General features: G+C 42.2%; 1 protein-coding gene and 1 pseudogene across 2 annotated transcripts; both read left to right on the top strand.

Moving 5' to 3' along the window:
* The first annotated feature begins 599 nt into the window (after window positions 1-599).
* Window positions 600-5,418, top strand: LOC110981864 (collagenase 3-like; annotated as a pseudogene). The gene is made up of 10 exons (XR_015426061.1): window positions 600-978; window positions 1,328-1,641; window positions 2,098-2,212; window positions 2,662-2,860; window positions 3,258-3,396; window positions 3,571-3,698; window positions 3,976-4,120; window positions 4,496-4,641; window positions 4,858-4,978; window positions 5,179-5,418. The product of XR_015426061.1 is annotated as a collagenase 3-like (transcript).
* A 1,369-nt stretch (window positions 5,419-6,787) lies between these two features.
* On the top strand, window positions 6,788-19,199 carry LOC110981897 (uncharacterized). The gene is made up of 14 exons (XM_022239909.2): window positions 6,788-6,944; window positions 7,416-7,621; window positions 11,821-12,101; window positions 12,586-12,825; window positions 13,265-13,368; window positions 13,646-13,737; window positions 13,966-13,995; window positions 14,156-14,248; window positions 14,716-14,832; window positions 14,946-14,972; window positions 15,581-15,690; window positions 15,796-15,955; window positions 17,126-17,392; window positions 17,965-19,199. The coding sequence occupies exons 3-14, from the start codon at window positions 11,832-11,834 to the stop codon at window positions 18,069-18,071; spliced, it is 1,617 nt and encodes a 538-aa protein (XP_022095601.2). The 5' UTR covers window positions 6,788-6,944; window positions 7,416-7,621; window positions 11,821-11,831; the 3' UTR covers window positions 18,072-19,199.
* Window positions 19,200-21,262: the final 2,063 nt, after the last annotated feature.

Below are 21,262 nucleotides of genomic sequence, written 5' to 3'. Positions count from 1 at the left end.
GAGTCAGTATTGTGTAATATGTTTTATGGGCATGGTTTTGCCGTCTCTCCTGACCTTCATCTCGGGTCACATTTACGCATTTACCGCCGTGATGTTCGACGTAACACTGAACACTGCTGTGATACCATGGTGCGTTCGATTAGAGCCATATAGGCTCTGTTACTCGAGCGAGACATAGACACGGTCCATTTTTCACTGGTAAAGATATAGGGAATATTTCGAATTCAATTCTAGCTTAATAGATCGATAGGACCTTGATTTGATTAAGGAAATAAAAAATGAGAGGCTATTCATGATATCTCCTCAACCCAGTTTCTTCTATTTATTTCAATGAAAATTAAATTCCTCAAACTGAAAAACAGTAGAACAGTGACACATTCCCCTGCCAAGTATAGTCAAGTGCTTTTGTAGGCACTCAAATGCTGAGCCGAGAATCAAGGGCCTTTTTCTCAAGTGACGGGCCTTTTTTTTTTGGTTACTTGGAAAATCACACTTACATATTGTATGTAGAACAGCTTAAGCTGTCTCATGACCTGCAAAACGTATGCATTATAGATCACTCGTCAAACCAATGCCTGGAAATTGAAACGGCAGCCAAGAAAAGCTGGCTTCGTATGGCGGTGCTAATAACCAGTCATCCCTCACGGAAATCACTCAATTTCTAGCAGGTGCGCCAGATATGCCTATATTTGCTGAGCTTACTGGATGGGACCTGACAGTTGATCCACTTGTGCAGTACATCTTCATCGCACAGATCTTCAAAACGCCTTTGTATTAATAAGTTTATTATTTTGGCACTGCTGTAAGAAGTGGTCTGCCGTATTTGGAGCAATGGATTGCCGTATTAGCGTTTTCTCTGCGTTGAAGATGGTATTTCTAGCAATCTCCTGCTTGAATTGCAGAATATCGGAGTCAGCACCCGCCTTCTTTGATCTGATGATAGACCCTCGTGACATCCTGACGCTTGTTAAGGCAGCGGTAAGTCGACTGATCCTTTCAATAGCTTTTCTCGAATTCCAAGATCACATATCTTTCGGTACAAAACTTTGTCAAGTGCGTATCAGTAAGTCTTGATAAAAGGTGCATATATCTATTATAATTATTACAGGACTAAGCTCCCGCTTGTTCGTTGAAATAGAAACAATAAAAAAAAACCCGGACAGGTGTTCAAAATCGAGCTTGTTGACTGTTTACCCAAAGAAAACTAAAAAAATCTCTGTCCTACTTTGAACGGTGGCGGTCAGAATTTTCTATAGTTTCGGTTACATACTTTCCCTGAGTCACAGGCCGTCGCATTTTTGAAGTTTTTCTTTCCAATGCAAAACAGAGTTTCCTGTCAAACTATGGCTACATCACCCCGCAAAAGGGTAATATGCCACCAGAGCAGATGAATGTGACAGAGATGTCTCTTGCCATCCGGAAGATGCAGCGGTACGCCGCCGTTAACCAAACTGGCGTACTCGACGAGGCCACGGTCAGGATGATCAATACGGCCCGCTGCGGTGTCCACGACGAACCGGAGGAACTAACGGATACCAGAATTGAGAACTACGGGCCGGCAGAGTCCGGAGATAGGCGCAAAAAGCGATATGTTGTGGCTGGATTGAACTTCAAGTGGAAAACGAATGACATTACTTACAAGTATATAAGAATATCGTCATTTTGGCCAACTTAGAAATAATACATCTACCACTCTTTTAAAAATCGGTATGGTCTTCAAAAGAGAGAAAATTCCCAGCACAAAACGGCCTTCACTCTACCACTAACAACGGGTGGCGAGATAATAAGCCCCCGATAAGGAACATTTGTTTTGCTCTTATTTGACTCAAACATTAAGTAGAAAGGGCCGGCGGCCACAAGATCACAGAGTATGGCTCGTGGCGTGAAAAGTTAGACACGATATCGAATTGATGGTAATTGTCGATGTATAAAGTCTGTCCTACCATAAAAATTATTTTATCAGACATCCGGGTGGTGTGTGGAAACCTTATTGTCATACAAGCTTGAACTGCGTGCGCCAACTACACGCATTGTGCTTGTCCTATAGTATTATTGTTACAATTGTTTTGGTAAAGTGACTGTTCCCATTCAACCTAGGATTGTCAACTACCCAGAGAGGTCGCGGTCTAGAATCACTGATGCGCAGGTCAGGGACGACACGGAGAGAGCCTTGAAAGTTTGGAGTGACGTTACACCTCTGTCTTTTACCAGGGTAACATACGGGTAGAATTTGCCTTGACTTACAACAAGTTTCCTGTTGGTTTCCTTCTTGGTCAGATTGGACATGGTATATTCAAGAGGTTGAATTAATAATAGAGGCATTTATGTTGGAACTTTTTCTCTCTCCTGCCTGAATGGATGTACACATTCAAATTTTTTGTAAGGGCAATTGTTTCACACCCAACAAAGGCTGAACAAGATTTCATTTTGTCATTACTTTTGACTTGTCATCATCACTGTAATTGTCATTTTTATTACTTTTGCTTTCAACATAAACAGCAGCGTAACAAATGGGGCCAAGTTGGCAAGGGTCATATTCCGGGATCCTCAGAGTCTTCTGAGAATCCAGTTAGGCCGAATCTTGGAAACCCAACAATTTATTTCGAGTAGGGTTATACCCCACAGCCCCCTGTCTTATACTGCTATAGATTGCCTCTTCAGGTCAGTGACAATGAGGCGGCTGATATTGAAATCTCATTCGGTTCTTATTACCATTCTGACGTTCCGCGAGATCCAACCTTCGACGGGCCGGGCGGGACCCTGGGACACGCCTTCTTTCCCAACAGTGGCTGGGGAACAGCAAATGGGGACGTGCATCTCGACAACTCGGAGACGTTCACTCATAGAGAAGTCGACGAAGGTTTGTTGGCTGAAAAGTTCGACACAAGAAAGGTTGTTAATAACTGAACTATTTGGCTTAAACTAACGAAATCTGGACGACATTTCACGTGTTATGCCGAGACATCATGAAAAGAAAGGAAAAGAAAAGAAGACTATAACGTGTAAATTATGTTTTCACTCGACCACAGTAAACACGAAAGGACCAAACCATGGAAATGCACAAACTTTTCAGACACGCTCAGTAAAAGTGGCCTGGCGCTAAACTTATACAGCTAAAGAAATGTAGTGATTGCCGTGATTGCATATACACACAACCTAAAGTAAAACGTGGCGACTCGCTCGATACTAAGAATATTTGGCCTGCCGAAAACACTGAAGTTATAAGAACTATTTCTTTCTTTTTGTAATCTTCAAAGGAACGGACTATTTCTACACAATTGCTCATGAGATCGGCCACGCCCTCACGTAGCCCATGCCGACAGACAATCCTCCACTAAGGTTTCCCGTACGATAAAGTGCCAGAAGATGATACGTACGGTATTCAGCTTTTGTATGGTAAGAATATGTCATTTCATTTCGAGCTTGGAGCAGCTTATATTCATGCTCATGTCTTCTGTTTGTCAGTTTTCTTCTTGTTTCTGAACGTGTCTACAAACTTTTGTGTGGTTATTGCGATACTGAAGAATCTTACAGCAATACTGTACCTCAGTTGTACGTGTTTTGTCTCAGGGCCGAAACCCGATGGTCCGTCTAAAGAGGCTGTAGATACTCCAACGGTCGCGCGAACCTATCACGAAATATGTCAGCGGGGCGTCGATAGCCTGACGGTCGTCAACAATGTCTTACATGTGTTTTCAGTAAGTTACTTTTGTAAGATATTTTAGAAGGTGGACGTAAAATTCAACGAGGTGTACCAAGAACTTTTAAAAACGGGTTTACAAGCATTTCTGTGCACGGAACATCCCACGGTGCTGTGTTATGCCGCAGATATGTTGCTGTGGACTCGCACGTAAAGTGTGCCAGAACAAGTGCATAATCTGTTTTGGAGAACTTAAAACTAGCAGATCGACTTGTGGGTTTCCAAATTTCTCCTCAAACCGTATCTTAACTTCACACGGCTGTGGCTTTTTGTAGGGAAGTAAATTCTGGAAGATGTCGACAAATAAAGAGTTTGTTGGCTCTTCAGAAGGGACCGTTTGCAGAGATTACTTCGAACGATTGAAAGTGGGTGCCACGGCGGTGTACACGCGATGGGACGGCAAAGTGGTGTTTTTCAAGGGTAGGTTAACACAAAAATCTGACCCCAAAATCATCCTTTCGGTCAATTTAACTTAGCATGGCATGTGATATTGAGAACGTATAAGAAAAACGAGTGCTTGTAGTTAGTTATCAATATTTAGAAATCCTTCTTATAGGTGTGTTTTAGCTGTGTGAAGTTTGGAATTAATTTTGGCACGGGAACAGCTGATTTTGTGGGACGTATGCATATGGTAGAGGAGGAGCCTGAGGAGACCCTACCCTACATTCCACTCTCTGCATTAATTTGAACAACGACATTTTCTTCTTTCCAATATTACAAGAAACAGAAATTCACATTTTAACAATGATTTATAATCTCATGCCATTGCTTTCCTTGGGTTAAATGCCATAATAGGTAAGAACTACTGGACATATGACGGCACGAACATAGAAGAGACCAAGGCCTCCAAGATAGCAAGTCTAGCAGGCGTGCCCAAATCACCCACTGCAGTCATGCAAGACAGGGACCAGCGACATACTTATTTCTTCAAATATTCTAAGGTGAGTCGGTATATAGTTACCTGACCATTAAGTGTTTGAAATAGTAGAACAAGTTTCGAAAGGATGGGCACATGTTGTCGACTGCTATCAAAATTAAATTTCATGTCAGTCCAAGGCCACCATAGTTTTAAATTACACGGTAGCTCTGGAATGACAAGTCGTGTTCGCTCTACCTGATTTCTTGTGGAATTATTGAGATTATTATTTTTTGGCAAGGTGTGGAAATATGACGAGCTAGCCCAAACACTCGTTGATGGGTTCCCGCTGGGAGTGCACAAGGTGTTTGACGGACTGCCTGCCAAGAGCCGAGTACGCGCAGCATTTGTTGACGCACAAGGTATTGGAAACACCATCCGTTTACATTATGAAGTGCAAAAGGGTCTATATTTAACTCCACCGGAAAGTGACAGTTGAACCTTTTGTATATTTTCTCTGTTCTTTGTAATTTGTGAGTCTGTGAGGATAATTATAGGAATAGCTGATGAAAGTTAAGTAACCTGTCTTTGAGAAAAAAAATGTTTCATTTACTCATTACAGGTGATCGATATCTTCTTGTTGGAAGGGAATTCTACCGGTTCCCGAACGGGAAAGACCAGTTGGATCCGGAATACCCGAAAGACTTTCTGGTGGAATATTTCGACTGCCCACCAGAACAATAAGGAAGAGTAAGAAAGCTCTTCGAGGTGGGAGTCAAACAAATTGTTTCGAATATACTCTATTAATTTAAAAAATATTTCAAAGAGTGAAAATACTATATTTAAGGTTGAAGTGTACTAGGAAGGAAGATGTTAAGCCTATGTCATTGTTAACCGGTTTTGTGTATAAATATTGTGTATTAAAGCACCACAGATTTAGTTTTTCTTCAAGAACTCTCGTGTAGTGGACAAAAAGGGCAAGTAGAACGTCAGAGCCATTATTTTTCAGTAAAATAAACCAGGAAGATGGTTCTAACTAAGAATAAGGCCACCTTACTCTCCTCCAATAAGAAAAGCTTACAAACAGATTGCTTTGTAAGAGAGCTAGACAGAAATGGAAGTAACCGGTATATAAAAGAGTTTTATAAGATGGTTTCGTCGGAGGGAAGTGACAAATTTTGTGTAATCTAGAAATAATTTTTTTTGTTCGGAGGAGGGAGACCATTTTGGGCAAATTAAAGAGGGAGAGAAAGGTCGTAAAATGTTCACAGCAGTATGTATAATATTTTCAATTAATAAAAATTATGTATTGGAATGATATATACTGCTTATAATTGTGTGTTCATACATGATGTCATTTTCTTAACAATAAAAATGTCTATGTTTACACTGTCTCCAATTGTGTGCGTCTCGTTACCTAGCATTAGGATGTCTTCGGATCTTATTGATTACGTTTTGGATCAAACTGCGTTCCGGGATTCCATTTGCTTGATTCTGCTTTATTTTGGAATAGGCCTACGTGAATATTTATTTTACGTTTCAGTTGTTTGATGGGCGGGGAATAGCGTTTATCTTTTTTTCTTTAATTCGAATATTCTCATGACACCAAAATGGAATTTAATCCCTTCTTATAGGTGGAATTCAATCTAGATAGCAACTTCCAATAACAGACAAGTTCACTGATCGCGCATGCCTACTGGCAAAGTACTATGGACGCGAAGCACTATTTCGGAGTGAGACCGTGCGACTGAAGGAAGTGGTGACATTATTTCCATTTCTACAGCGTCTAAAACTGTCTAAAACAGTTCAATAGCATGCGAGCCCCTTTCAAGCCCCTTGCATTAAGCCTCTGCCATGCCGACTTGGCAAATGCAAGAACGCACAACACAGTACCAGGAAGTCCCTGTAACTTACTGAACTCGAGTTCAATCCATCGATAACTGCACAATATGGATTCACACTTTCGATTACAACGTGCTAATGAAGTAAGCAGATCAGGAACCTATCGTGAACTTCCGGCCCTACCCGACAATGCCTTTGCACTTTCTTGCACTCTTGGCGACACAATACCCTTTTGCTTGAGAGTTATGCTACTTTGGAAGTTTGAACCCTTATCAGAGGTGCATGCATGCGCGGTGCCGTTGCACTTACGAGGACCTGAAAACAGACAGAGAAATGATTGCCATGGCAACGCAGTCGGTACGGCATGAACGTTGCATTCGCATTCACAACCTCTTGAGTGAGTGTTGGACCACTAATTCAACTGCTTGGGTCTGCCTTACTGTTAGAGATGACACACAAAGTCGTGTGAGAGATTAAAAAATCGGGTGGAGAAACTGCGACTAATTTGCTTACATACACGGACGGGAGAGGAGGGGATATATACAGGTAATCATTCTCGCTGGTACATGTGTAACATGTACTACAAGCAGCAATATTGTATGGTTGTACAAACACTATTCTAAATTGTGGTTGCAATCTCGGAAAAGGGAAGTTTCATTTCGTTTACTTGTTGAGAAGCAATAGCATTATGCGACCAGCGGTGGCATTTCACTGTTTGTATACATTTTCATCTGCCAAGTGCATGCATCAGGACGTTTGTCACTTTTCTGGCAACACAGTGACTTGTACCGTAAACAGCTGCCATCACACGTACGTACATGTATGTCAATGGTCAATGCTTAGTTTGCTTACTTCATCAGTGTGGCACCGCAATCAGGTGACGAAGTGTGATTGTCAACTTGACCTCGGTCTCACAGACCAATCCGGCCTCTTACTGCACAGTGCGGAACCTTAGCTCTCGGGAAGTCTCGTCAGCAACGGGATCCGAAATTCTAAATCACTGTCTCTGTTTATCAGGCCCGAGGCTAAAAATCGGGACCGTGTTTGCGTGATGACTTCCAGTCAAGCATCTCTCCGGTCACCGAAGTTCAACGTCATGGCGAGGGACCGCTGTTTGCTGGTTGGATCAATCTAGGGCAGGTGTATGGGACACAAACCACAATCCTGGAAACGCCTTGGTGCTGAGTTGGCGAACAGGTGGGATTTTTTGGCTCTTCAGTGTGGTAAGTAATATTGCTCCAACACTGACATAATAAAATAGAATATGATCCAAGTTGATTGCTAATGTGCTGTTTTTCTATTTCAGTAAAACTGAAAACTTTTTTCCAAAAACTAAGATTTGGATATTGAGGAATGTTCCATTTTTTTACATGTGCGGGGCCCAAATCTGCAGTACCTTTCGCTGTAAGGAAAACCTTGGAGCTCGGACAGTTTTGAAAATCTCATTCGCGATTTTGTGAAGATAAACCTATAGGTACATTTCGTTTGAAGGAAATGCTTTGGTTGCACTGTTGAACACTGTTGATTTTTGGGGAAAAGCACGTTACACTTTTAAATGGTTTTCCACGGTTCCTCCGTGCAAAAGTCGCGCCAGCGGAAATGCCATTCCTCTTGGCCGCATGATGCTCTTACTTTCTCACGAAGACCGTCACGCACGGTACATGGTAGTCTGTGTACGATCATTTTCCCACAAACATTATTACTTACCGGCCATTTTGTAATGGCACTATGAACATAGCTCACGTATACATGACTTTCTGCCACAGCAACCCGAAAACAAGTTTGAAATTTAATTAAAGCTTTTAGTCAGCCAAATGTAAACTTTGAGCCTTTCAAACCAAACCTATTCAGAATGGATGATCCAAAAAATAATTTTCATACCATTTCGAATGGGAACCACCGGTTCCTTATTCTTGGTTCCTGATTCCTGCGGAAGTGAGTACTTTTTAAATGTAAAATTAACTTTCTTTTCTGCATGCAGAGGTCAACAGTATTTAATGTGATTTTCAGGAGTACAAGCGTGAGAGCTCCTTGGACTCATTTAAAAAGCGTGAAAATGGTTCACTGGAAGAAACGAGTTTTCCCAGTGGGTAACCCTGGCCTGACTGCTAGGTGACGTGTTTATTTTTAGCCAGTATCTCGGTTCCATCGTCTCGTATCATAGGCGACGAATAGAAAAACATGCTGCGCGAATGATTCTGCAAACTGAGTCTGGCACGTCTCACACTCGGCGTATCCAGCTTTTAATGTGGGGGGGATTCAGAAGGGAATGCGGCTATGCATTTATGGCTCTTTCAACATGGTGTTGTTTTGTTGAGTTCTGTTGCTAATAACAAATAAATATACCAATTACTTTCTTTCCGTTGTAAAATATCAGTCAGGGGGAGGGGAATTGTCCCCCTGCCCCTCCCCCCGCCAGATACGCAACTGCTCAGATTCTAGTCAACAGATGCAATCAGGCGGGCTTTGTGTAATCATCATTATATAGCTCGCCCTGAAAGTATCCGAAATAGATAACCTCATTCGGTGGAATGTAGGCCTATGTGTGATATAGCTTCATGAATAATGTAATCACGGGGCGGGTTTCAACCTCAAGGACATAATTAAAACCAGAAAATAGACACAACACTGTATGCATATTTGGAGACAACAACATACATCTTGAAAAAAACATAAGAGGATGATTTACTACATACAGGTCGAGTTCGGGCGGCCTGTTCTTGACACGGGTTTCCCGTTCTAGCGCTCGAACGGCGGGAACATGACCCAAGAACACTTTTCTCGGAACAGGTTCACACACCACCTCCTCGTCAGGGTTTTAAACGAACACATGGGAAAACTCGTGAGATTTGATTTTTGAAAAGCTGCAAAAACTAACAAGATGGCTTACAAAACTGGAGACAATGGAAAGTTTTGCACAATTAAAATCGATAATTTTCCATGACAGATAGGATTTTTTTAATGGAAAAGAAGTTAGCTCAAACATTAACTTTCGAAGAATGTACAAGGACGCAGCCATGTTGCATGTTCCTTGCATGCTACAAGTAACTAGTAGCGATAAGCGGCTGTACGTTCCCAGCGTTCGAGCGGCCGACCCACAAACAACAATTCGAGCTGTTCCTGAACATACGAGAACAAGCTGCCCGGACTCAGCCACAGTGACCGTCACGTAAATCACAGAGGGCGCTCAGATGGCGTATAATTATAGTTTATTCCAGCTCGGTAGTGTGAAAGCCTGCATACGAAGGCTGCATATGAACATTTCAGGGAAAACCTGGGTACATTTCACTCCAACAAGGCATGACTGAATCATGCCATGGTGTGTTGGATGGATTAGTTGACGATGTGGTGTGATGACAGGGAAAATGTTAACCTTCAGTATTGTTGATGGGGTCACTAAACATCCCTTCGGTACTGGGGTTGGAAGACGTGCTTGTCGTCACCAAGGGCTGCGGGGAATACGATTAAGGTTCACGATAATAATGTCACGTTTGTATCGGCGCCAGTTTTATGAAAAGGCAGTTTTATGAAAATTTATGGGAAGGCAGGATGTCAACATTTACCGGTGTTTGTTGACACAAAACTTCAAGTTTATATCTAAATTATGAAAGAACTGATAGATGAGTGTAAATTGATTATTTCATCAGATTTATAGCCAGTACTTATCGAGTTCCGTTCAAAAGAGATAGAGTTATTGCCATCAAATAGTTCGCTATTTGGTACTGTTGTCAATGGATTACTTTGATCTCTTTAACAACACAACTCACTTATGTAACCTGCCTAGCCCAGTTTCAACATCTTTAGTTTTGAACATAATGGCATTTTCCGTTTAAAGATAAGCAGTTGTTCCTCTTTGGAACTGTTACAGCAAATTCCCTATTGCTCTCGGAATTCTAGCCAAAGCTATTTGAGCAGCGTACATAAGATATGTACTGCTTCTGGCTTAGGTATCTTAAGTAGCCTCATCCGAACCCTAATTTTTTGCCAATCAACTACACTCATCCATCACTCCATTTGACAGCTTCGGCATTTTCCCCAGTCCTCGCAAATGATAGCAATTTGCGTATATAGAAACTGGTTAAAGAGGATATTGGAGCAAACTGTAACTCGTAACATTTCATTTCAGTGTCGTCACAAGAGGGTGCGCTCGTAGGGCTGTGACTCTGCCATTGGGTGTGTTTATTGTTAACCTCGTCGCTCTAGCCGGTAAATATAATGTGCAACTGTCTGCCGAAGAAGATGCCATCAACTTTAAGGCTGCCCATATGTTTTTCCTGGAGCCATTTGCAATTGATGAAGTAACACCGGCATTCAGTTGGTCAAGAAACCCCAGTTTTACCATGCCCTAATTAACCACCTTGTTTTGAAGAATTTTCTTCCAATCCTTGATTTATACAAAATTTCATTAATTTGTTTGGTTAACCAGTGTGAATCGCACCTAACTGTAAGCCTCAGAAATCATGAGATGGTCGTACAAATCAGTCAGGAATTCATAAAACTGTAACACAAACAGGAATACTTGGACGCCAGACGAAATGGGTATTTCGTATGAGTAAACTGCCAGCCAAGTTCCGTAACATCATGAGCTGCGGCGAACCAAACGGCAAAACAGCCCTGAAATTTCTGAGAAACGACGCCCATGCCTGCTGGTTCCACTCATTAAAAGTGCATACTCATATCGTGACGTCACCGCTGGGGTTTTGATTGGCATGCAGGGAGAATCAGCAACGCCTGGATAATCGTGCGATTCTGGAGAATCCTTGACCGACCTCAATTATGATTTTGATTTCAAGGAATAGGGACAGAAAGTCGGAAACACCTTCGACAGCAAATTAGGCCTTGTTTGAGCATGACTGTTATTGCAGATCCGAGGGGTGCGTTCGAGCAAGCCACTCGTAATAAACACAAATTCGCTCAAGAGCGCTCGATGGTGCAGACCACTAATTCAATTGAGAATTTCTGGCCAGCTCATTAATGGCCCCGCAGTATCTTTGAAAAAGGAGATTGTTACCCCCCCCATGGAGAGATTGTGTAAATCGTTGCCAGGATCAACTCCCTGAGTCTTTGAGCTTTCATATGAGAGCAGAATGGCTAAAAACTACGGTTGAAAAATGGTCCTAGGTGCCCGATAAAGTTGAGTGTTGCCACTTGAAAAATAGCTGCAATCATACTTCGGAAAAATCACTTTTCGGGGAGTTACATGTATTTTATTTCTTTGTTAATTCTTGCACATGTTAGTCAAGCTCAGGAAGTACAACTAACGTCTGAGAGACCAGAGACATGTCGGTAAAACTGATATGCCTCAATTATATATTATGTATTTTATGCGTATTAGGTATACAAGTTAAATTGCGCCTCCTATTAACAGAAAGGTAGTCCCTCTGGTAATGTATGATGTAAGCTGGGGTTTGCTTATTTCTAGATCAAGGATAGATGAAGATGGACCGGACTGGAGTTCTAAGGACCACTTTCGTGGTATTGTTGCTCGGCGGTACTATACTAGCGCAAACGCCCAAAACAAAGCGACCGCCTCCCGTGCTGTCCAACAAATCTTTCCGCAATTTGACGGCTCTGCCGCCGCTGCCTGGCGAACTGAACCAGGGCAACGGGGAGACGTCGATGACCGAGTGGGACATCCAGAGAACGGTGGACCGGCACAACGAGCATCGGAAGAACAGTAGGGCAAGCAACATGCAGTTCATGGTAAGTGGTAGCTTGCCACTGGGTGTCTGTCACTCCCATACCGTTTGTCAGGTTAACTGCCAGGCTGTTCTTGTGAAGTAACAAGGGAAGAATTGCTGTAGTATACACCTTCAGGGCCCCGACTTTGTCTCTCATTTCATCCATACCCAAGAGAGTCGTTGGTGTTGAATTGGCCGATTTATTCTGGGGTTTTTTTGTTTAAACAATTCAAAATTTAGCGTGCTTGATATCACAGAAACACTCGAGATACATTGTCTTCTTCATGTACATCCGTTCTTCATTCTTTCTGCAAACCGGTAGACTGAGGCGAAGTAAAACTGTAATGAGTTATTAAGGCATTGCCTCGAAATTATGGTGCATCGACACCAACTGGATCAAGCAGCATGGTTAAGTGTTAAAATGTATTTGCATAGTAACTTAGTGGTGCTGAAATGAAAAGTGTCCTCAGATATCTCCCTTTTTTTCTTGTCCTTCCACTGTATAGACGTGGGATGCCACCCTGGCCACCATGGCCCAACGATGGGCTGAACGCTGCGTCTTCGAGCACGGCTTCGTTGAGAACTTATCCCCGTACGAGTCGGTTGGACAGAACCTGTGGCTACGGGGTGGCGATCCGAACAAGCCCATTTCTGGCGTGGTGGCCACAGACGACTGGCACGACGAGATTGATTATTACTACTACGAGAGCGACACGTGCACCAGTGTGTGCGGGCATTACACCCAGGTATATATGAACTAATCAATCGCACTCTGGTGGACTCATCAGAGGCCAACTCGGTTGTGTTTGGCTCTCACCACAAAAAGATAAGGATTTGCATGTCCTATACTTACTATACAACACTCTCTGTGGACTTAGTACAGGGTGAGGACAGAATCGAGAGAAAGATTGACCAAGGAGCAGAGGACAAGACTTTTGTTCCCTTACATGTTTGTCGCACATGATAGAGTTGTACACATCGCCGTTCTTGTAACTTCCCGGTTGCAAATTCTGCAGCTAAAGTGGGGGACCGTGGACCCTGTAGATACGTTTCAAAAGTTTGAGAACAGTAACTGTAAAGACTCGTAAAAAGTTATTTACTGTAGTCTCTCATAATTGTTGATGTTATAAGATGACTATCAAATCAGAAATATCAAGAAATCACGTTCGTTTTCGTACTTCACAGGTGGTGTGGGCGGAAACTAACAAAGTCGGGTGTGGTCTGGCTTTCTGTGGTTACATCAGCGGTTATCGAGATGCCTGGAATTTCGTCTGTAACTACGGTCCAGCGTAAATATCCATTATTGGCATGTTGTCAAACAAGAACAAGAAGAAAAAACATGGTCATGAACAAAATAGCCTTTTGACTATCACAATTTGATGATTTTGGTCTCTTTTTTGACTTCGTATAGGACTTGAATTATCATGCGTTTCTGGTCGTACCTATAGTCCAAACTACATGAGTGTAGAGTCTCTTGCGAGATCCGTTATACGCTTTCAGTCGCATAATTAGGCAGCGGTATTATGCTGATTCATTTTCGCATTCTCTTTTCGGGGTAATCGACAGAGGGAACTTCTACGGGGAAAGGCCTTACAAGACGGGCAATGTGTGTACCCAGTGTCCGACTGCGAGCCCGTTCTGCTTTAACGGACTATGCCGTGAGTGAAATTTGGACTTTGGGGATGTTATAGGCTAATGTAGCTGTCAATTTGAACTCATGGTGTTATTGAAATCATATGTCTCTTTGCATTTTTGACATATTGCAAGACATTGTCTTGTTGAGTCTTTTTGTAGATGTTGAAAGCGTTGCACATGTAACAATGAATTGCTCGTTCATAATTAAGTTAAAGAAATATTTATGACCATCTCAATGTGGTTTTTAACAGGTCTTTGCAACTTGGAGGAGGCGGGCTGCTGTAAGTAAAGAAGTCTGACTTAATTTTAACCGTATTGTTCTTCCAATTTAATAGTTTGACTGTATATCTAAGAAATGGAGTATTCAATCATAAAAGCAGTACAGACGACCCTGTCACACCATGCATTGACGACATCTTCTTTTCTTGATCTTTGTTTTAGCTTGCCCTCTGACGTGTCAGAACTGCGGTGTACTTAACAAAGACAAGTGTTACTGCGAATGCCCCGGCGGTTTCTACGGACCGCAATGTGCTGGTAAAGCGAGCTGAGTTTATGGAGTTCCAAGGATGGAAATGTACTGATAGAATATTTAAAGCATAATAGCAACACAGCTACGATAAATAAAGTTCGATGTGGTACATTCCTTTCCTGCACGCCCTTGCGTCCTCAATACTGAACAATTATTCTCCGCTTAAGACTAAAAAACGTACCAATATTTTCTTATTTTTAGTTCAGTATCATTGCATCAGCCACAAACTATTTTGTAAATCAAAACGATAACTATTTCAAATTACTATTATTCCTAATACTTTGAATTACATAGTTAAATCGAAAATGAGTAATAATCTATTTTTTTTTATTTTGGAAGGATAAATTTTGGAAGGAAAAGCAGGACCGACCATTTAACCATACCGTTTTCTGTTTTTCCTCCTCCTCTTGATGATCATGCCAATCCAATGTTTCTGTCCAGAGATATCAAAACTTGTTATCTAACCCCGTAGATGAGTGTGTCGACACACATCGGTGGTGCGGCGCAAACCCAGGATGGCCTAGCCCCGCATCTTGCTCCTGGGACCCATCCGTTCCGAAGGGTTGCCCTCTCATGTGCGGCGTATGCCGTGAGTATCGAATGTCTTCCCCTTCTTCAATGCCAGCCTATGCTGATCAGTTTTATCTAGATAATGCTTGATGGCTTGCAATTAAATTTATTCCTCCATGTTACATTTTTCAGAGGCAAGAGACCCGGAATTCACCTGTGGTAAGTTTCGACAAGTGTGACACTTTTGCCATGCATGTCATAGGCGTTCATCGTAAGATAACGATGTGGGTATGGGAGCACATAACGAATGGGTGGGAGACGTCTTAGGTGGATATCTCTATTAAACAAACATTCTACCCCATTAACACACCGACATTTCTGAAAATAGACATCCCAAGATTTTTTAAACTCTTATCACCCCAGTAATTGTTGATATTCAAACAAGAAATAGCCTGTGGGAAATGCACTACAGTGAATTCATTGAGAGGCAGGGGAAAGACGATCAGCTTCAACGTACTGATTAAAAAAACAAAGCATGGGGTGTGTGATCATTAATATGTAATGAAGTTTGAAGGAAAATTAATTCGTAAAATCAGAGGAAATAGGGCGACATTAATAGAATTATGTTTCATTGAAATGATTGAATTGACTGGAAATATGTCGTTAGTAATCAGTTGAAGTCAATAGAAGACATTTTATTTCTCTTGTCACTCTGGGAGTATCTGGAATAAAAAGCATGCCCTTCTGCAACAAGAAATATGATTTACAAATTTCGTAATGTCAATTTAATGCAGTCTTTTCCCCTTCCACATTATTCTTTACCACAGATCCCAACCAACCCGGACCCGGACCGGCTGACATTCCCACCCCTGACACCCTCTGCAACACCGCCTTCGATTCGGTGGCTATGATCAACGGTGAACTGAATGTTATCAAGGTGATCACGAAGGAATGTGACACTTTATCCAACCAAAAAGCACTTCTGAGACAAGTTTTGTTTCGCTCTGTAGTTAATCTCTTGATCTCTGTTGCCACTAAACAGGGCAAGAAGTACTGGCGTTTCGACCAGCAAGGCAGACTGACCTCAGAGCCCTCAGGAGAGCTTTTGAAGCATTACCACTCGCTGGTCAAGAAAGGAGTCAAGGCATTGTACCAGATCGGTGCGGAGGGACCATACCAGAACACCATCTCCATGGTACGAGGTAAGGACTAAGGGCAGACGACATGTGTACTTAAATGGTTTGCACAAACAGTCCCTTGCCGCGAGTGTATATGTGGTTCATGACCTAGATTTCGCTCGCTACCCAGCGCTCGATCGAAGAGGGCGCCGGGAAGGGCTGATGGTTTTGTACTGTGATTGGCTACTTTGTGCACGACCTCCGACCGCGAAGTTATCACTTCCTGTTAGCGAAGCGTCATGGCAAGCTTTAGGTTAGCCAAATGTCTGCTTATATGATAAAACATAACAAAACACGATAATTCATCTTCTCACTAAGTATTATTGACTAGGCCTATGGTTCTTTTGGCGATATATTTCAAATCATCTTGATCACGTTTGGATGAACTAATAAAGTGTAGTGAGAATATTTTCAACAATGAGGACGAATAAGAAAAAATATCGAATTGAAATCCGCCTCATTGAGCAAGCTCAAGTGCCCTGTGCAAGGCTAAATGGGCTCAATTCTTAAGGGCATGTTATTTTATTTTGCAATCACTTTGATATCTCGGCCGGCACTTTCTTTGTAGAACAAATGCTTATTGCCCGAATGAAATGGAGAAAGGTTTCATCTGCAGAATATTCCTTTGAGGGCCAGCATGATTGATGAGTGCAAAAGGTTGGCCATCCACCTTGAGCAGCAGCACCTCCTCGGATGTTGAAAAAACATTTTGATGGGGAGTGTTCATTTTGTTGGTATCGATGCGACCGCCTAAACGCATGCACTTTATAGTCGTCTGTGAACTATAGCGAGGTACAGTTCCCACCGAAGGCGCTCTGTTGCTAGAAAGATTTCGCTCTTTCCTGGTCCCGCTCGTGATGCAAACTATGTATCGGGTACGGACTATTAGGACGGGAGGGGATTACATGCACCTAGATATCCAAGACGGGTTTTGGGTACTCAACACGTTGAGGTGAACCAATTTGAATAAAGATTACAATCTTGGCTCTGTATTTTGTTTTAGAAGGAAAGTAAAGTCCGACATTTCAAAAGGGAAAAGCCTACACGCGACGTGAAAAGTTGTATCCTCTCAAGGCTGACTATAAAACCATTTTCAAATAAGAAAGTACAATTCACGGTATATCGTACCCCCAGAATATATCGAATCTGGCTCACAGACTGCACTAATTTTGTCCTTTTCTTCTGTATACCAAGGGAAGAAGATATGGCGCTTTGACGGCAATCGACGACGCCTGAACGGCTGGCCTCGGAATTTGTATAACGACATCGGCATACGGGAGCGGATTGCCGCTGCCGTACATGACGAGCGATACGGCATCACTTACTTGATAGCCGCCAAGACATCGAACGTGTATGAATATGACGAGAGCGGTGAACAGTTGGTGCAGGACAACCCACTGCAAATCAATGCGGTGTTCGGTGGGTTACCAGTGAAGATAACTGGGGCTTTCCGCAGTGGTGGTAAGTTTTAAGATCAAGGCTACAGGGGTTGAAATTGGAATACGTGATCATGGAGCTATCTGGGTCAAAACTCCTTACTTGGGTGTTGGGCAAAATGCGTCACCATTCTACAGAAATCCCAAAGGCTTGACCATGAACAAGGTCGGGTGTAGGAGAGGGTTGGTTTGTTACTGTTATCTGAGTAGTTACTTGAAGCCCAACTGGATAGATTACAGACTGGGGGGGGCATACTGATACGTCATGCATGTGAATTTAATAGGTCTACTTCAAAGATAAGATGCTCGTCGTGCGCATACCTGAAAATAAATGTGTATCTCCCTGGAAGAAGGATGACGAATCAGATTTCATTCAAGACCAGAGATAAAAAAACTGTTGGAATCTGAGTGAAGGGCGATTTTGAAATCAATATGCATCGTTGGAAAAATTATTAGCCACGTGGCCAAGCCAGTCCGCATACGTATTAATATCCAGTCAGCAATCTCTGGTGGCCAAGATGGACCGTTAAAGCATCCAATAAGTGTTTGTTCCAAGATTTTGATTTTCACAACCCTGATGTTGTTTTTAACCCCCAGGTTCGTTTTTCTTTCTCCGAGGAAAGAAGGTTTACGAGGTGAACCAAGGCTCTATGTCAGTGGTGGGAAGTCCCGTGCTTTTCGCTGAGCGATTCCTGGGGTGCTAAAGACAAACAAGATATTGGAGGAGGTTTTGAGGAGCTTTGTCGTGTACAAGAGCTCTATTTAAGACTGTCACGCGTGTCTCCTAATTTCTGATAATTTGACAATAAGTAACGGTTTTTATTAGATATATCGTACACATTATGTAGGGTCCAAGTGGAAATCTATTCCTCAGTTTTGGGCAAACCAGGTTTGCGGTATTTATGTGTGCGGAGTTTAATTGTTTCATATGATTAACCACGTTAGTATTATCTGCTGATGTATGCGTTTTTAGTGCCAAAAGGTTGTGAGATAAATGGACGTCTTTTATATCTTTTAATTAATTTTGCTGTAAAATCTTGCTGAGTTCTGCATGTGCAGGAAACGTGTCTACGATGCAACTCAACCTCATTTTTAGAGTCGACTTCAGCGTCTGTCCGTGTGGTCTCGTGAGGGAGACATTGACAATGCAGAGATTTGGGGCACAACATACCCCAAAGAATTCAGTTTATGTTTAATAAGGGCGCCTAGATCGACTTGTGTTCTTCCATGGGGCTTCTTACCCGGCGTGAAACTTGAGATTTGAGTTCCGCTGAGGTGAATGTGTGCATCCGCCCTTGGTTTTTGTCCAGAATTTTAAAAAGGCTTGTTTCTGATTTTAATTTGTCCGTCGTCCGCGCCAAGTATTTTTAAATTTCAAATTTACTTGTAGTGAGCAATAACTTTTTTTCCAAGTTTGCAAGAGTTCTGAAAGTGGTTCCAAGTAGAGGATTTCGTTCAATATCAAATTTCCAAAATCTAAAAGCCTGCAATTCACACAGCCAGTCTTTCAAAAATGGGACAATTATAATTGAAACTTCCGGGAAATATTGGGGTAAAATAAAAGACAAATTCAAATTAACATTTACATATACGTATCAAGCCAGTAGAGGGCGATATAGAGAATTTCATTCAGTTGTCTAGGACGGTAAATGAACGTAAAATCGGAATTCACACATCTCTTGAACGTTACTGCAAAGTGAAGCAACATTTCCAGTTCATTCTGGAATAAGCATCTTGGAACAATGATCCAGGAATCCTTCTGTTGTCAACGTGGTCAGCCAAAATATTATTGTTAATGAGTAAACGAAAGAATTGATGTGGTGTGAAATGTGTATACTTCCCTTGAAATTTGGTTTTTTTTTTCTTGACATACTACTCTTCGTTCTAATTCTGCCCACTGAGAGGCACATGCACAATCCGGTCAAGGTCAAACTTCTTCGTTCTGGCAAACTTACGGCCCACTGTTCGAGCTTGCATGTATCCCCCGTGTGCCCCCGCCCCGCTCAGAAATTACCGAAGGAAAAAAATCTGCTGACGATTAGTGTTAATTATGACCGAACCCACTGAGTGCCCCATTCCAGAAAATGAACCCCCCTCAAGTTCTCCTATAGATCAAAATGTATACCCCAGTTACGCCACTGCCTCTTTTTCTACCTCCATTTCCAAACTGAACCGAATTCTTAAATGGCTCTCGCATGGTCGTCTTATGCGAAGACAAAACTCCAAAACCCAATGCCCTAGTGTCACTGTTAAATATACTTCGGCGATAACGCTTCGAACCAGCCAAGCTAGATCGTGCGACTTGAGATTTTTGGCCGGTTGCTCTAGACGATGAAATCTCGGTTTGTGGCGATCTTAATCGGCAGCATCTTGTCTCTGTGTCAGTTTCTATTTGGACTGATGAGAAGACGGGTCTTACGCTTTGAATGGTACCGATATATAATGCTTTGTTTCGGATAACTTGCTTGATACAGTTTTGGAAAAAAAATAAAATGAGGGGTTTATTGTTTTCATCATACATAATTTTATGTTTTGTTCAACCGGATGAGCCACAACGTACTTGCAAAAATCACCAATTTCTGCTGTATACAAGTATCGGTTCCTTAGAAAATGTTGGGATATGTCAACAATTTTAAGCTCCTAACTGGCCTGGGACTTCGATTTCCTGGAGTTTTTACAAAAATGAAGAATAAATTTTGTGAATACACTACCGCAATGACGCCTTTCCCATGTATCGAAAGGTGGGTGGGTCTCTCCCACCCTTGACTTTTTTCCAGGGATTTCCTATTTCTGGAAAGGAACTCCACATTTCCCTGCCACAGCTCCAAGAAGTTTATCTTTGCTCCACACGAGAGTTCCCGCGGACGGGCGGACTTAATTTTCCAGCGAGCGCTTGAGTCACAGCATGCTGTCGTGCAATATGTGGATTTCGCATTTGCTTCTGTGCAAAGTGCTTTGGTTTAATGTCTAATTTCTCTCCAGTTCTGAATGCATTTGGGGAATACAGGGGCTTTGTTATTAGAAATTTCTGTTCTTCGTATTTCAAAAGAAGGTTTTAAAAAATCAGATCAAATTGTTCTGAATTAAAAAGGCAAGGATTTTGTTTTCAGAATCATTAATATTTAGAATCTGATCTTCATAGACTTCCACGAGGAGTTCTGTAAGGATAACCCCTAATTACCAAGTAATTTTTCTTTAACTTTTAATGACATTTAAGAAATTGGTGGCTCTGTTAAGCTGCGGTACACTGTGTTAGTTGGTTGGGAAAAAAGATAAACCCACGAGGGAATAAGAGCCGTGCAGTAAACCTCGTTTTACACATGGGTGTGGCGCAATCTGCTATGATTTCTTGACGTGGGAAAGCGAAATCAAAGCATGATTTTGATGGGTCCTTTGAGAGAGGGAGAGTCTGGCGTTTGTTCAGTGAGATTCCCCATGGTAAACGTTGCGAGGGTGACTATAGTGGGATCCACTGGGGAGTCTTCCTTTTCCCACGCACCTCGGAGCTACGAAGTAGAATATTGGAACTACGCTTCTAGCTCTATTTGCTGAGTGATGTGGTTTAGGACTGGCCGACAATCCCTGGTAAATTAAGCTCCTGTCACTGCTTATCTCCGTAGCTGCACAGACTTTGTTAAAGGCTATTTCTTTGCCGGGCACAGCTTGATCCCTGTCACATGAGAGCAGTGGGGCAACTTCTTGCATGTACAAGCAGCTGAAGAGTACCCAGACGAAACGATCAAGCGGGTTGGTACATTCAACGGTTCCCATCATTATGCATGGTCTTCGATTGGAGGGCTGGCAAATAACTTTCTCACCTTCTGTGTATATTCTCTCCAATACACTTAATTTCGTAACAGGTCTTGTATTTTGTCTAGCATTTCAGATCGTGTGA

The sequence above is a fragment of the Acanthaster planci genome, linkage group LG07 (genome assembly GCF_054643075.1).
Source record: "Acanthaster planci isolate LZ-2023a linkage group LG07, COTS_SCS, whole genome shotgun sequence".
NCBI classification, from domain to species: domain Eukaryota; kingdom Metazoa; phylum Echinodermata; class Asteroidea; order Valvatida; family Acanthasteridae; genus Acanthaster; species Acanthaster planci.
Note: the sequence above shows the minus strand (reverse complement) of the source record. Positions and strands in the feature narration are given on the sequence as shown.

Coding starts and splice junctions, on each gene's coding strand:
- LOC110981897 (XM_022239909.2), top strand. CDS start 11,832: ATGAAGATGGACCGGACTGGAGTTCTAAGGACCACTTTCGTGGTATTG. Junction 13,369..13,645: donor GTCTGTAACTACGGTCCAGC/GTAAATATCCAT, acceptor GGTAATCGACAG/AGGGAACTTCTACGGGGAAA. Junction 13,738..13,965: donor CTGCTTTAACGGACTATGCC/GTGAGTGAAATT, acceptor GGTTTTTAACAG/GTCTTTGCAACTTGGAGGAG.